Raw genomic sequence first — 15,873 nt, forward strand, 5'->3', positions numbered from 1 at the left:
ACAGTTCTGAGCGTGACCGGCCCCTACAGCCACCGAACTAGGGGAAGAAGCCATTTATTTATCTATTTGTGTATCTGTCCCCCTCCTGCAGCTGTACTGAGTGCGCAGATGAGTCCCTGACCCAACGTGCTTGCAAATGAGCTTGGGCCTGGCCAGGCAAACGGGGATGAGGGGTGGCCCAGGAGGGCACCGATGGCAGGAGGGACCGGGCTCAGCTGCCCAGCCCCTGCACGTTCCACTGCGGGGTGGCCTCATGCTCCACACCGACATTATGGCTGTGCTTCAAGTGCCCCAGGGGTCTACCAAAAACAGAGCCCCTCGCCTATGCGCAGCCCACAGCAAAGCACCGTGCTTAGTTTTCCAGGCAAATGGGGGCAGCTGCATCTGGTGTCCATCTTTTGTCGGATCCTCTCCATCCCTCTGTCGCGGGGTGGCCGGGTGGCTGCATTGGGGGAGCCCCTGCCCGCTGCCATCTCTCCCTCGGCATGCCGTGGGCACCGCGCGGCTCTGGAGCGCGCTGTAAATAGTCGGAAGTGATGAATGGATTTCCCCTTCCTCTCCATGTGTGCTTTAGATTTTTGGCCGGATATGGCATGGGCTCGGGACACACCAAAACATGAGGCTCGCTCCCCGGCAGCCTTGGCTTTCACGTGGGAACAGCTCGATTTGTGAAGCAGCGTGAGGTCTGGCGGGTGAAGCTTACGGTGATTTCCTGGGAAATGCCTTTCGTTTGCCAGGCGAAGAGCCTGGAGCCCGCCAGAGGCCGGGGCAGCCTGTCAGGAGGGCTGGGTGTGCGACCCCCTGGGGCTGGGGGGACAGCGGGGCCGTGCTGTGCCGTTACCGTGACGGTGCTGTGCATGGGAAAGCGCCTGGGGAAAGCCAGGCTTTCTGCTGCTTTCCACTTCCTCCCAAACATGTTTACTGCAACGCGGAGGGTTTTCTTCCCTGGCGGTGGCCACCGTCCCATGTGGGCTGGCCGGCTTTTTGTCACCCTGCCTGTGCTCCCGCTCAGCCCATTTCAACCCAGACAGTGTCCCCATCACAGGCTGCTGCAGGCGTGAGTCAGGCCCCGGCAAAACACGGAGCCCAGGTGGGGCCATGCCTCAGCACCCCGGCTCGTGGCGGCAGGAGGCCAAGGTGTCACGAGGTGTGTATGGCCTCAGCATCGCCACACGCCGCTCACCGGGGAAAAGCCTGCACAGGGCAGCTCCCTCCGGCTCCTGGAGTCAGGGCCGTCTCCGAACAATGGGTGGAGAGCAGGAAACGCCGCATGGGAAACAGGATTTGGCTCCGCCGCCGCCGCCAGCCACGGCCCCTTGGCCCCTTTCCTTTCCCTGCTCCAGAGAGCCCTTCCCACAGCCGTCAGCCACGGGGCTGCGCCAAGGGGACGGGGATGCTGCCGCCCGGGCGGGCTGGGGCATGAGACCCTCTGCACAGTGGGTGAGGAGGGGGGTCAGGACACTTCCTGGCCAGGCTGGGAGCTCAGCATGGCTTGGGGACCCTGAGCACACAGTCCTAGCCCTGAAGGTGCGGGCACCAGCTCCCCGGGAGAGCTGAGACTGGGCAGGGAACCTCAGTAGCCTCTTCGCCACCAAGCCCTGCTCCTGAGCAACCGGGTGGCCACCAAGCAAGCGGGGACGGGGGCATCTTCCTCATCGTGCCCAGGCTATGCACCAGAGGAGGTGGTTCCAGCTGCCCTGGAAGCCAAGCAGCAAGGCGGAGGCAAGATGGAGGGCATGGGCAGGGAGCACAGGTCCTGAGCCACCGCTGACGTGGAGCCCCTAGGCAGCCGCAGCCTCCAGCTCTGAGCTCTGTGGCTGGGACATGCCGTGGATTTTCTGACCTCTACCAGATTCGGGACAAGGTCCAAGGACATGGGACTCCAGGTTTATCTTCTGCTTCTCTTCCCATGGCTGGCAGGTAAATCGTCTCTTTCCCTCTGCCCCAGGGAGCAGCCCCTGCCCCAGGGAGTCTTGGTGGGACGAGGCAGCTGTGGGAGCTCAGTGGCGCCATCAGAGCAGGGTTTGGAGGGAGGAAACATCCCTTTGTGATCAGCCATTTGGAGACCTCAGCGGCCAGCAGTGCCCTCCCTTGCCGGCATCTGCCCAGCATGGGGCTGGGGTGCGGGCAGCTTGTGGGAGGAGAAGGACCCTGAGACCTCCGTCCTGCCGCACACTTGGCTCATGGCGGGGGGCTGAGCCCGTGGGGATCTCCAAAAGGAGGGTGGATATGCCCACCATGTCATCCCGACGGCTCTGCGCCCAAGCTGGCTGTGTCTCCTGGGCTGGCTGGGGGTGACAAAAATGTCCTGGAAAGGGGGTGACATCTGGATGACGGGGTCTGGCCCTGAGGCAGGGCTGGGATGGCCGTGCCCTTGTCCAGCCGTGACATGCCCTTGTGCTCCCCTGCCCCAGGGGCCATCCTGGACATCACCCTGATCGCCAATGTGCAGAGCCTGTCCCACTCTGACTTCTTCCTCTCCTGCGTCATGGGGGAGCGCGACGTGAGCTACCTGCAGATCGAGCGGGAGAACAAGATCGTGATGACGCACCCCAAGACGGGCTTCCAAAACCACCGCAACCGCAGCAACCATGTCCAGGCCAGGGGCTTCTCCATGGCCGACCTAGTGGGGATCCTCTACTGCCTGGGGCGCACCCCAACTGAGCAGGCCCAGGTGGTCTACGTACACAACAGCCACAATGGTGAGTGGCTGGGGGGGCGGTGGGCAACCCCCCAACTGCTGGCTGGGTCCACATGGGAGCTACCTGCCCCGTGCTTTGCAATTCTGATGCTGGCTGGCGTGGTGGAGGAACAGTGGTGAGCCAGGAACTAGGTTTGGGGTCCACCAGCACCAGCGGGGTGGAGAGGGGAGGGATGTCCAGCTGGAGGAGCATGGCTGAGCCCCGTGGAGGTGTGCGGGGACGGACGGCAGCACGGGCAGCCAGCTGGGTTGGGAACAGTGCCCGGGAGCAGGGCAAGGTCCAAGAGGAAGTCAGGTGCCCTTGGAGGAGGCAATGGGGTCTGGAAATCATTAACCAGGGCAGGGGGCAGCCCATAGGAGCCATGCCAGCCTTGTGCCCCCACCACAGGCTCCGAGGGAGGAGGCAGTGCCGGGGCGCGTGTCCAGCAGCGCCATTTGGCGAGCACCATGTGGCAGCAACACATCGCTGCTCTGGCAGTGGGGTCTTGCCAAGAGGCACTGCCAGGACGCACGGCAGCCAAGGCAGTGCTGAGGTCTTGTCTCCCATTCCCGTTTTGGGCCATATAAGTCGAAAGGGCTTCCCTGGGCCGGCCAGCAGCAGGGATACCACCTGGGGCACTCTCCCACACTGCCGCCCCAACCTCCACTCCCCCCGTGCTTGAGACTTTGCAAAACTATTAGGACTGAAATTTTCTGGGATAGGTGTTTGCCTCAGGATGCTTTCTAGTTGTTTTTTAGAAAGTTTTGGCTAAAACAGCTGACCTTTTGCTGAGAATGAGAGGGCAAGGGATAGAAGATTCTCTGCCTGTGTTAAAACACAGCTTTACCAAGCAGCTCTAGTATCTCCAAGCTGGGGAAGAGAGGCTGCTGGTGGGGTGCAAGTGTCCTCCAAGGAGCAGGGACCAGCCTGTGTCCTTGGACAGAGGCTTGATCCAAAAATGGCCAGTGATCCTATCGGAAATGGAGCCAGCCAGCCTGGGAAAGCAGAACGGCACGGAGGCACCAAGGGAGGGAGGCAGAGGCACTGGGAGAGAGCGGGGGGGGCACGTCTAGTGGCAGAGGTCAAGGAGCACAGAGGAGGCTCTGCACCACCTAAAATATCCCCGTATAGAAGTCATGGAGGGAAGTGACAGCTCTGGGGCTCCATTGGTGTGACGGGGTGTCCAATGGTGGGGGAGTTCTAAGCCAGCCCCCAGCTCCTGGGTTGACTTAGTCAGGCCAAATTAGTGCTGTGGGGGAGCAGGTCAGTGTCTGGGTCCAAGCCCCTGCAGGAGGTTGCCCAGAGGTGGTGGAGGCCCCATCCCTGGAGACATTCAAGGCCAGGCTTGGTGAGGCTCTGAGCAACCTGATCTAGTTAAAGATGTCCCTGCTTACTGCAGGGGGGTTGGACTAGATGACCTTTAAAGGTCCCTTCCAACCCAACACATTCTATGATTGGAGTTTCAAGTGCCAAAAAAGTGTCTTGTTTCCAAGTGTCAAACAGGCTGCTGTTGCTCTGTTTAATTTAGAGAAGTGAAAAAAAAAAAAAGGAAAAAGTAAAAAAAAAAAAATTACATCTTCGCAGGGGGAGGGAGGGCTGTGTCCAGAACCCGCCGGGGAGGCTTGGCACGTGCTGTCTCTCCTGTTTAGCCCAAGAGCGCACCAAAGCAGGCCAGGGTGATGAAGCAGAGGATGGGGAATGCTGAGAGGAAAGCTGGCACCTCCCAAAATGTCATGCATGAAGAAGAACATAGGAAGGGTGATAAACTTTGGAAGTTTTGCTGTAAAAACAAAGTGAAGCAGACCAAAGAGATCCTGAGGAGCAATTTCAGAAGGGTTTAAATTCGGCGATAAACTATTTTTTACAATATCCACAGCACAAAGGTGCCCAGAAAAACAATTGCAGAAAACCAAAATCCTTTTATTTTTGCATCCATGTGCACAATAGAGAAGCTGGGGAAGCTTGCTGGGGTATCTGTCTGAAATGCCAGTGCTGATAGCGGGAGATAGGCAATAAATAGCCGAACAGAGCAGCACGGCATTGCCAGACTGGGCGTGGTGTGAGCCGAGGGTGGGCGGCAAGGCTCCTCATGGGACGCCAGCCTTTCCTAAAAGCTTTCTGAGTAGGGAGTCACAGGCCTGTAAACCCAAATCAGAACAAGGCAAATTAGTAGAATCCATAATGAAGTGCAGAATTTGTGGTTGTGTGGTCCCGGAGAAAGAGCGTGAGTTTGCAGTGTCCTCAGTGCCGTCTCTGGGGCGGCAGCGGTGGGGACACTGTGGATGACCCAGTTGACACAGTCTGTTTGGGTTCCTGGAGGAAAGTGGGAAAATTCCCTTTCAAAGGCTCCTTGGTAGCAGCTCTGCACCCAGGGGATGGGGGGATGTGTTGCATGGGTAAATAACTGACTAAAAGAAAGGGGGCAAGAATAGGAGTTAATTTGCGGTTCTTGTCATGTGGGGAAGTCCCCACTGGCATGGAACGGGGTCTCTGCGGGGACCTGTGCCACTGGTTGTGGTTACAAACAGCTGAACAAGCAGCCATGGACGGCGCCCACATCTGTGTACCCTTTACAAGGCACTGCAAAGTCCGTGGCAGAAAGATCCCGACTGGAGGGACAGGTGGGGAGGCCATTCTGGGGAATTACCGGGACGCGTGACCTGCGGTGCCCTTCCCCGGGTGTCTGCGGCGTGTGCCGCTTCCTCCCGGCCCCCAGCCTCGCCAGGGCAGGACCTGGGGCTGGATATGCCTGAGCTCCAACGCGGGGTGGCTGCTGTTGGTGCGTGCGAGCCGGCGTGCTGGCAGGCTCTGAGTGCCAGCGCCCGCCCGTGCCCTCTTTTGTGTCTGTCCTGGCACGCCCAGGGCTTGTTTTCCCAGGCCTTGACGTATTTATAGCCCCGTTTGGGCTCAAGGCTGGGCTCTGGCTGACTCACATTACTCTGAGAGTTCATTGCTGCTGCATGCCCCAGCACCTGGGAAATCAGGAAAACAGCCGTGACAGGGCCACTAGTCACATAGGGTGGCTTGCAACCACGCTGCACTTCCCGAGCTGGCAGCAAGTGGGGTGCACAGTGCGGATGTGTCCCAGCTGTCACCTCCCCAGGCTGCGGCCACTGTCATCCCGTGCTGGGCTGGGGCTGGCAGGATGGCTGGAGGGCAGGGTCCCCCGTCCTGCTCCTTGGTGTCCTTGGTGTGGCACTTCAGAGCATGCTCTAGTGGCAGACATTGTAGGTTGTTTGGTTGGACTCGATGATCTTAAGGGTCCTTTCCAACCATGAAGATTCTGTGATTCTGTGATTCTGTGTCTGCCCACGGGGGCGGAGGGGCCAGGATGGGAGAGCTTGTCGCTGCAGAGGCTCGAGGGGGTCCCAGCTCCCACACAGGGCGGGCAGGGAAGTGTGTCATGTTGTCCCAGCAGAAACATGTGGTGGGCTGTGTTTTGGGGTGGCTGGTCTGGGGGTGCCGGCACTGCCCTTGGGTGTGAGTTCCCTGGGGAGTGACCACTGCTCAGCCTGCTCCCTCTCCGCCTCCTCCTTTTCCTCTTTCTCCTCCTCCTCCGTTTCCTCTTTCTCCTCCTTCTCCTCCTTCTCCACAGCCCACCTCTTCCCAGTGAAGGCCACACAGTCAGTGAACGTCGCCGAGCCGGCCACCTTCTCTGCCAGGGTCCTCAAGAGGAAGGAGACGGATGTTATGTGGAAAAGAAATGGCAAGTGGCCCCAAGAGCAGGCACAGGGCTGGGGTTGCTCCCAGCCGGTGCCTGGTGCCAGCCCCAGGGGTGGGGGGGGGCCCCAGGTCACCTTCTGCCCCCTTGCAGGTACCTACTACCAGACCACGGACCGGGGTGAGGTGCGGGGCGACCTCGTCACCCTGACGCTCCCCAACGTCAGCGTGAGTGAAAATGGTGTCTACAGTGCCACGTTCATGGGGGACAGCCCTCTGTGGAGCGCCTTCTACCGCCTGATCGTGAGAGGTGAGCAGGGCCCTGGCTCCCCGGGATGCAGGGACAGGCGGCCGTACCCTGCCCTCCAGCCCGGTGCCACCTTGCGCCCCCTCCGCTCTCTCTGCAGCCTGCCCCGCGAAGAAATGGGGACCGTCCTGTGAGAAGGACTGTCCCGACTGTCTGAACGGCGGCATCTGCCATGACCATGTCGGAGAATGCGTCTGCCCTCCCGGGTTCATGGGCACCCGCTGCGAGCGAGGTAGGTGCCGGGCTGCCCAACAGCAGGAGCTGCACCCCCAGACCCAGGCACAGTGGCCAGAAACTCCCCAGAACCTCCCCTGTTTCTGGAGCAGGGCTGGACCATCCACCTTCTCAGCAGGACACAGCTCCTGTGCCTGCTCGGGGTGGCGATACAGTGCTCGAGGTGACGATACGGTGCTCGAGGTACCCGAGCTGGCACCATGCCGTGCGTGTGCACGGGTGAATGGAGGGTGAGGGCAGACCACGCTTGTTTTTCCAGCCTGCCGGGAAGGCCAGTTTGGCCGCAACTGCCAGGAGACGTGCCAGAGAGCCCAGGGCTGCAGGGGGCTGAGCTTCTGCCTGCCGGACCCCTACGGCTGCTCCTGCGCCTCGGGTTGGAGAGGCTCCCGCTGCAACCAAGGTACAGGGACATAGGTGTCCATCAGTTCACCCATCCAGCCTGGGCATCGCAAACCTCTCCCGGCCTGAGGGCCGGTGCAGGCTGAGCTGCGCTGCTTCTTGCACCAGCTGCCCACGGTCTCTGCCTCCATGGTCCTGCACCACGGCCAGGGGTAGCAGCCGGCTCTCCTCTTCCCGCAGCCTGTCCCCCGGGATACTACGGCCCCGATTGCGCCTTGGGGTGTGCCTGCCGAAATGGAGGCAGCTGTAACCGTTTCAGCGGCTGTGTCTGCCCGGCGGGCTGGCATGGGCAGCACTGTGAGAAGTCAGGTGAGACTGGCGCGGGGCTGCGGTGGGTTTCTGTCCTCCACCCTCGGGTGGGTGCCGTCTCCTTCCTCATCGGTGTCTGGGGGTGCCATCAGCTACTGGCCTCGCCAGCTGGCTCAGCAGCATCCTTGCCTGCAGAAATAGCCCCCAACCCTGTGGAAACGAGGGTGATGCAAGGGGACCATCTAATCTGGCCCCCTGGGATTAGCCATGCTGAGAGCATCACTGAGCTCGCCGTGTGGGATGGGGACCACAGCATCTGGCACCGGCTCCTGGCACCAGGGTCTGGCTGCAGCCGGGAGCGGGGAAAGGTGCCAGCCTCTCTTGTGCCTGGGGAGGAGTGGGGCCAGCCCTAACGCTGATTTCTGTGTGCCAGACCGGTTCCCCCAGATCATCCAGCTGGCCTCGGAGCTGGAGTTCAACCTGGGCTCAGAGCCCGTTGTCAGCTGTGTGGCCACAGGCAACCCACTGCCTGCCAGTGACAGCGTGGAGCTGCGCAAGGCTGACGGCACTGTGCTCAAGGTACCGCCCCCGCGCCCTTGCCCCACCACCATCCCTGTGGTGCCGACTCCCTCAAAAGCACCCGTGTCCCCGCCAGTCTGCTGGGCAGCTTCAGGCCAGCATGGGGAGCCAGGGGGCTGAGCTGGGGGGCTGACAGCACCCTCTGTGCCCTCAGCTCATCAAAGCCATCATCGAGCCGGGGCAGATCACCTGTGAGTTTCAGGTGCAGCACCTGACAAAGGCAGATACCGGGCTATGGGAGTGCCGGGTCTCCACGACTGGGGGCCAGGACAGCCGTAAAGTCAAGGTCAACATCCGAGGTGAGGAAGGGGTGGTGGCATGAGTGGGACGAGCTGGGGTTGCTGGGAGAGGCTGACAGCACAGTATGGCAATGCCAAACCCCACGCACTGGGCTGGGTACCACCCATCGTGTGCCGCAGTGCCAGCAGACAGGTTTGGGTGGTGATTAAAGACTTCCCTGATGAAGCTGGAAGGAGCCAAGAGGTGGCAGATGTACGCGCACTCTGGCCCTTGTTGCTCCCAGTCCCACTGGTGTCATTCCCTCCTTTCCCCCAAGTGCCACCTGCACCCCTGAGCCCCCCTCGGCTGCTGGCCAAGCAAAGCCGCCAGCTCGTGGTGTCACCTGTGGACTGCTTCTCTGGTGATGGACCCATCAGCTCCATCAAGCTGCTCTACAAGCCCAAGGACGATACGTCAGCATGGTCATCCATTGTGGGTATGTGTCTGCTGGGGTTGGGGGCACAGGTAGGACCTGGGCAGGAGGGCACAGCTGCCCCAACCAGTGAGGGTCTGGGGTGGGCAGAGGTTTCCATCCCAGGACCCCCATGGTGATGCCAAGGAGAATGCCAGTGGCAGGGCAGATTGTGTGTCATGGGCATCGCTTTGACATGTCCTATTGGCCGACAGTCGACAACAGCGAGAACATCACCCTCATGAACCTCCGGCCGGTGACCGCCTACATCGTCAAGGTGCAGCTGAGCCGGCCAGGGGATGGTGGGGAGGGCAGCAAGGGGCCTGAGGCCGTCATGGTGACAGAGTGCCTTGGTGAGCCTCCAACTCCCTGACCCTGACCCTGACCCTACCCCTAACCCTGCATGGCACGGGGTCTGCAAAACACTGGTGCTGATGTGCCGTGAGGTTTTGCTGCCTTTTTGTTCGCAGAGCCCACAGTCAAGCCTGTGATCGAAGGTTGGTCCATAGAGGAGAAAAACACACTTCACGTTAACTGGAAATTGCCAAGTAACCACGAGCCGGCACACGGGTTCATTGTCCACCTCTTCGACTCCGCAAAGCGGCTAGTCTGTGAGAAAAACATCACGTCCATCTCTGTGCTCTCTGCCCGCATCGGGGACCTGGAGTTCAACAAGGAGTATGGCCTGGAGGTGCTGGTGTACCACTGCGCCAGCCTGGGGCCCCCCTCTGACCTCTACAAGGTCATGATCAACAGCAAAGGTGAGTCTAGCAGAGCACAGGGAATTATTGCAGGGAATTACAATGATAAATCAGTTGTAATTGTGACAGTGACCATCCCCAGGTCTGGCTGCTCCTGTATCCCATCTCTGATAGAGCATGAACAGCTGCTTGGGGGAAAATGGGTTCTTCTTTCCCTGCTAGACCCCACACCCTCCAGCACCAAGCAGCTGAGAAACCTCCTAAGCTAAACACGACATTGAGGCCATCATGAGTGATGCTCAGAAACAGATCTGTCCTCCGCACCCCCGCCCAAGCCCTGATGGACCTGTCTATACTTGCAGCCTTTACAGCACCCTATAGCAACAAGTTCCTCGATACAATTATACATTGCGTGAAGAAATTATTTCCCCTTGGTTTGCTTTAACCCCGCTGCCTGGATGGTCACTAGGGCTTGGGGAGACCTGCAGTCCCTCCTGTGGGCACACACACACACATGTGCACAGCCCCCCACGTGGGTGGGAGACCATGGGGAGGTGGAGCATCAGCCTGACCAACCTGGCAGCCAAGGGGGAAGGAGTTCAAGAGGCCTTTAGTGTGGCTCGGTGCTGGCCACTACATGTTAGGAGGGCTGATGAGCATCAGGCTTGGAGGACATGAAGGTTTCTCCACTTGCTGCTTTTAAAACTTTGTGTGATTTGAGGATTTGGGTTTAGGGATGTGGGCAGGATGGAGAAGGCTCAGAGGAGGCAGTAGGAATGACGAGATATTCAAAACCTGCCCTGTGTGAGGAAGGGTTGAAGAAAGAAAATATCCCAAAAGCTAGTCAATACAGAGATGTCTAGCTTGACGGTCCCTGAGGCTGGGAGTGTTTGTGGGTGCAGTCCTGCTCCATTGTTGTACCCAGAGAGCCACTCCCGGCCCCGGGGTCCATGCGTGCCTCCTCCTGCCTCCACCTAAGTGCGGGACAGGAGTCCCTGGACGTCCTTCAAACCTGGCATGGCTTTGGTTGCCATTGCCATCCATGGGGTCTGGTCCTCAAACCAGTGCTCAGACCCTGCAGGAGCCCGGTCCTGGGGCTGACACTCTCCTCTCCTTGTCCCAGGGCCCTCCTCCCCACGGTCGCTCTCAGCAGAGTCCGTGTCTGACACTGCCGTCAGGCTCTCCTGGCAGGTCCCCGAGTACCCCAATGGGGGCATCACCAAGTACATCGTGGAGCTGCAGCAGGTGGGGGGCACCAGCGAGCCCCAGTGGATCGACACCGACAGTGGCGCCGAGACCACCAAGATCGTCGGGGGCCTCAATGCCAGCACCAGCTACCAGTTCCGCGTCCGGGCCAACTCCCATGTCCCGGGGGAATGGAGCCAGCCTGTGAAAGCCAAGACCCTGGGGGACGGTGAGAGGGGTGTCCCAGCAAGCAGGGGACTCACGGCTCCACTGGAGCTTGGGCTCAGCATCCAGGTCAGCAAAGAGTGACTGGGGTGCTCATGGTAACCTCAAAGAGTGGCTCTGAAGCATCAGCCCAAGCCCAAAACACTTGTGGGTGTCTTCAGAAATCCTTCTTCTCCTAGTCCTGATGGGACAGGGGTGGTATGGTGGCAGCATGGCACCCACAGAGTGGCTCTGCCTTGGCCAGAGGGTGACACAGTGCACAAGGGGCTAAAAGAGCAGGGCACAGCTGGCACTGGAGCTGGTGACTGGACCCAGAGGTGGCTGGAGGTCCAGAAGTTGGCAAATTCGGTGGCAGGGCCCAGGCAGTGACACCCTCACCCCTGTGCCACCATGGCACCAGGAGCTTGGCATGTGGTTGTTATATCTTTGTGGGGTCCCAGGGTGCTGGGAGAACGCTGCTATGGGTGCTTGCCCACCCATGCAGCCTGGGCAGGGCTCAGCCATGGACCACGACCCTCCATCCCTCCTTTCGACAGGAGCGCTGAGCGTGCCGCCCAGCCTGGGCAGCCAGAGCACCGAGCAGGGGGGAATAGACCAGCAGCTGCTCTTGGCCATCGTTGGCTCCGTATCCGTCACCTGCCTCACCATCCTCTTTGCCCTCCTGGCGCTTTTCCTCATCAAGAAGAATTTTTTCCACCGGCGCCGCACCTTTACGTACCAGTCTGGCTCGGTGAGTGCCGCCTGCCCTGCCAGGACCATGTCCCCAGCTCCCCACGTCCCAGCCCGATCCAGGTCACGCTCCATAGCCTCCAGCCAGGACGCAGCCAGACCTCACTTCCACGCAGAGAGGGTGCGGAGCCCAGCCTTGTCCACCACCCTGCCCTGCCGGGACTGCCGCGTGGGCAGAAGGGTGCCCAGTGCCTCTAACCTCACCCACTCCCATCTGCCAGGGGGAAGAGACCATCCTGCAGTTCAACTCAGGGACCCTGACCCTGACGCGCCGGCCCAAGCCGCAGCCCGAGCCCCTCAGCTACCCTATCCTGGAGTGGGAAGATATCAAGTTTGAGGACATGATCGGGGAGGGCAACTTTGGGCAGGTCATCAGGGCCATGATCAAAAAGGATGGCCTGAAGATGAATGCGGCCATCAAGATGCTGAAAGGTGAGCGTGGGTGTAGGCAGGCAGGGTGGGCTGGGGGATGCAGCTGCATCCTGGGCCATGCTCGGCGCTGAGGAGGTGCAGGAGCCATTGGTGGAGGAGCAAAGAAAGGGCCCTTGTTGTAGGACTGAGGTGTCCATCCCTTCTTTCCTTCCAGAGTTTGCTTCAGAGAATGACCATCGGGACTTTGCCGGGGAGCTGGAGGTGCTGTGCAAACTGGGACATCACCCCAACATCATCAACTTGCTGGGTGCCTGTGAGAACAAGGGTGAGGGTTGTTCCCCTCTTCCTTCTCCCCAGCCCCGCAGGCCCTGCCTGGTGCGTATTCCTCTTTGCTGGGGAGATCCCCACGAGCCCAACCTCCTCCTGCCCCCCAGGTTACCTGTACATCGCCATTGAATATGCTCCCTACGGAAACCTCCTTGACTTCCTCCGCAAAAGCCGAGTCTTGGAGACAGACCCAGCCTTTGCCAAGGAGCACGGCACTGCCTCCACCCTCACCTCCCAACAGCTCCTCCAGTTTGCTTCAGACGTGGCCAAGGGGATGCAGTACCTGAGTGAGAAGCAGGTACATCCCCAGCAAGCCCCTCAGAGCATCCTTCCTCAGGGCCTGGGGACTCCCCATCTGGGCACAAGACCCCTGGGGCCAGCAGGAGGGACCATGTGGCTCCTGCTGACTGCTGGACCCCTTCAGTTCATCCACAGGGACCTGGCAGCCAGGAATATCCTGGTAGGAGAAAATCTGGCCTCCAAGATTGCTGACTTCGGCCTCTCCAGAGGGGAGGAGGTCTATGTGAAGAAGACAATGGTGAGGCAGGAGCGATGCATCTCCATAGGGCCTGCACTGATATGGTGGGCAGGACCCCCGCTGCCAGTGGGAATGACCCACCATGCTGGGACCAGCTGGGTCACGGCTGCCCTCTGTCTGTGGGGCATGCTCCCTCCCCTGACGGTCATTCTCTGTTTCCCCAGGGCCGCTTGCCGGTTCGCTGGATGGCCATTGAGTCCCTGAACTACAGCGTGTACACCACCAAGAGCGATGTGTAAGTCCTGCAGGCGGGGGTACTGGGGCTGGAGCATGGCTGCGGCCGCCTCTATCCCTCTCCAGGGTCGCCAGCATGGCGATGCTTTTGCTCTGGGTGCTGCAAGGGTGGGAGCTGATGCTGATGCATCAACCTGGGAAGCTGCTGGTTCATCCCAAGCCCTGACTGCCCGCTCCACCGTGGGCTTTGTTCCGTGCCCATCATCCGGGCATGGCTGGGGCCTCTATCACAGCCTTGACTCCTGCTCTTTCAGGTGGTCATTTGGCGTCCTGCTCTGGGAGATCGTCAGCTTGGGTAAGCATTCTCTGTGTCCCCTGCCTCCACTTGGGTCCCTGCAGGCCTGGTCCTCCTGCAGCCCCGGAGGGGATACCCTGGGGACCGTCCCCGCCAAAGCCAGCTGTGTGTCTCTGGCTGCAGGGGGAACACCTTACTGCGGGATGACGTGTGCCGAGCTCTACGAGAAGCTGCCCCAGGGCTACCGCATGGAGAAGCCACGCAACTGCGATGACGAGGTGTAAGTGGGCAGAGAGCCCGGCTGATGGTGGCACCCATGTCCCCCTGACCCCACTGCCCCACGGGGCTCCCACCAACTTGCAATAGCTTCTGCCTGGTTCCCCTCTGTCCCACACCCCAAACACCCTTTCGGGCTTTAGTTTCCTGCCTACTTTCCCCCACCTCCCACAAACAGCTTTTCTCCCCCCATGCACGCTGAGCCGCTGCTGGCTCTCTGCCCCCAGGTACGAGCTGATGCGGCAGTGCTGGCGCGACCGCCCCTACGAGCGCCCGCCCTTCGCCCAGATCTCCATGCAGCTCATCCGCATGCTGGAGGCCAGGAAGGTGAGTGGCAGCAGCTCAGTGGGAGGAATGCCCTCTCTGTGCAGGGCTTGTCTGAATGCTGCGGCATCCCTTGGGGTCAGGGAGGGCACATCCAGCAGCAGAACCTGTGTGACTCCCCCCACCACGTGTGGGGGTAACCCCAGCATCGCTTTTTGGGTGTGGGGAGCCCCATCGCCTCCCCCCAGGGCACAGCACCCACGAGTGTGGCAGCCCGGACGGGAGGTAGGTGGGGAACCTGGCACAAGCGGCTTCTGACTGGGGTTCCCCCGTAGGCCTATGTCAACATGGCCCTCTTCGAGAACTTCACCTACGCGGGGATCGATGCCACCGCTGAGGAGGCGTGAGGCTGCGCTGGGACCACGCAGAGGGGCAACGCTGGCCCCAGCCTGCTGGGACAGTGCTGTGGGGACAAGGGGCTCCCTGTCCCCCTCTGAGGAAGAGCAGCCAAACACCGGTGCCCCTTCCCAAGAGCGTCTTCCCGGCAGCAGGACTGTGCCATCCCCTCCCTGGCTGCCCACCCACTGTGTGCTGGCCACGCTGACATGCCACCAGCCACCAACATGGCCCCACGTTGCTGGGGGACATGGTGGGATGGCCCCTAAGGACAAGCAGCAGGGTGTTTGCAGCAGAGCGGGCAGGAGAGGGTGCTGCTGCCTGAGCCCACGGACACTAATGGCCAAGTTTTGGGGTGAGATGGGAAGGAGCGGCCCAGCAGCTGCCCACCCTGCAGCTCTCAGCGTGCTCTGGGCCTGACGTGGTGCCAGTGGGGCTGTGAGCATCGCTGCCAGCGTGGGATGCGGCCACCCCAGCACAAGGGACAGACAGCGTTGGCTGTGCACAGCCTCCAGCTCTTTGGTAACCCTTTGGAGGTACCAGCTCTGCCTTATGGACAATAAACATAGTGCAACAGGACGCCGGGTCCAGAGGAGGGGAGGTGGGGACCCAACTCTGCCCCTCTGGTGGCACCGAGGAAGAGGATGCAGGGCCCCAATGGTCTGCTTCCATGGTGGTCACTTCTCGGGAACCTTTCCCCACTGGGGTCCTCTGATGATCCCCAGGGATGCCCCAGCACCCCAAGACAAGCCCCAGATCTCATCATGCCATGGGGATGGGTTTTCTTAGTATCCAACTGGAATCTTCCCCCTCTGCAATTTGAGACTTTGTCCTGTCCCCAAGGGATATGGTGAACAGACTCTGTCCTTCCTCTGCGCAGCTGCCTCTCGCATGCTTGAAAACGGTTCCTGTAGCTTTCCCTTGGGATGGCCCCGCTCCTCCATCCGGTCCCTGCGGGGCTGTGCAGCTCCACACCCTTCCCACCCTGGCCAGATGGCGCCTGCCCAGTGCCTGCGCCAAGCCCTCGGGTAACCCCCCGTGTCTTGCAAAGGGACCGTCCTGCTCGTCCAGCCACTCGAACGCGTGCCGCTGGGGCGATTCTTACATGCCAGTCCCTCGAGGATCGCCTGGGCTCCGCGCTGACCCTCCCGTGGGAGCTCCTGCCCCAGGCTGCCGTCCCTCATCCCGTGCTGCTGCCACTGTTTGTTATATTGACAGTGGGTGGGCTTCATCTCTCTTGGCTTCAGCTTCCTAAGCCCTCAGCGTGCCATCTAGCTGCCCATCTAGCCGCCAATCTAGCCGCCCATCTAGCCATCTTCTGCGGGCCATGGGAAGCAAGGGCTGCTTCTCCGGAGCCTGCTATCCCAGCCAAAGGCAGGGGCATTTGCATTTGCCCGTCTGGGCATGAGTCTTTTTTCCCCACAAGGTGTTTTAACCCTGTCAATACCATTTTGATTTCCCATTCTGGTCTCCATTGCTCTTTGGTGTCCATTGCAGCCATTAGAAAGCAGCCTGTCTGCCCCATCACTGAGGGGGTGAAAGGGTGACGGGGACCAGCCCCCGCAGGCAGCGTGACGTGTGCCACCGCCTC

General features: G+C 60.6%; 1 protein-coding gene across 2 annotated transcripts; it reads left to right on the forward strand.

Moving 5' to 3' along the window:
* The first annotated feature begins 1,266 nt into the window (after nucleotides 1–1,266).
* On the forward strand, nucleotides 1,267–15,744 carry TIE1 (tyrosine kinase with immunoglobulin like and EGF like domains 1). 2 transcript variants are annotated; one of them, XM_054211333.1, is made up of 23 exons: nucleotides 1,267–1,920; nucleotides 2,415–2,702; nucleotides 6,277–6,387; nucleotides 6,496–6,651; nucleotides 6,749–6,880; nucleotides 7,142–7,282; nucleotides 7,462–7,590; nucleotides 7,964–8,109; nucleotides 8,264–8,408; nucleotides 8,666–8,824; nucleotides 9,016–9,153; nucleotides 9,271–9,561; nucleotides 10,625–10,915; nucleotides 11,448–11,761; nucleotides 11,862–12,072; nucleotides 12,227–12,337; nucleotides 12,447–12,637; nucleotides 12,764–12,877; nucleotides 13,042–13,112; nucleotides 13,366–13,406; nucleotides 13,530–13,626; nucleotides 13,850–13,949; nucleotides 14,222–15,744. In XM_054211333.1, exons 1-23 carry the CDS (start codon nucleotides 1,875–1,877, stop codon nucleotides 14,291–14,293), a joined length of 3,495 nt encoding a protein of 1,164 aa, XP_054067308.1. In that variant the 5' UTR covers nucleotides 1,267–1,874; the 3' UTR covers nucleotides 14,294–15,744. The 2 variants fall into 2 exon arrangements, with proteins under 2 accessions (XP_054067308.1, XP_054067309.1); XM_054211334.1 differs by having other exon boundaries at nucleotides 1,297–1,920; nucleotides 11,448–11,641.
* The last annotated feature ends 129 nt before the right edge of the window (nucleotides 15,745–15,873 follow it).

This window comes from Rissa tridactyla, chromosome 8, assembly GCF_028500815.1.
Source record: "Rissa tridactyla isolate bRisTri1 chromosome 8, bRisTri1.patW.cur.20221130, whole genome shotgun sequence".
In the NCBI taxonomy this organism is placed as follows: Eukaryota; Metazoa; Chordata; class Aves; order Charadriiformes; family Laridae; genus Rissa; species Rissa tridactyla.

Excerpts from the sequence above, each read along its gene's own strand:
- TIE1 (XM_054211333.1), top strand. The coding sequence starts at position 1,875 with ATGGGACTCCAGGTTTATCTTCTGCTTCTCTTCCCATGGCTGGCAG. Across the intron at positions 1,921-2,414 it reads TCTCTTCCCATGGCTGGCAG|GGGCCATCCTGGACATCACC; the intron begins GTAAATCGTCTC and ends CCCCTGCCCCAG. Across the intron at positions 9,562-10,624 it reads GGTCATGATCAACAGCAAAG|GGCCCTCCTCCCCACGGTCG; the intron begins GTGAGTCTAGCA and ends TCCTTGTCCCAG.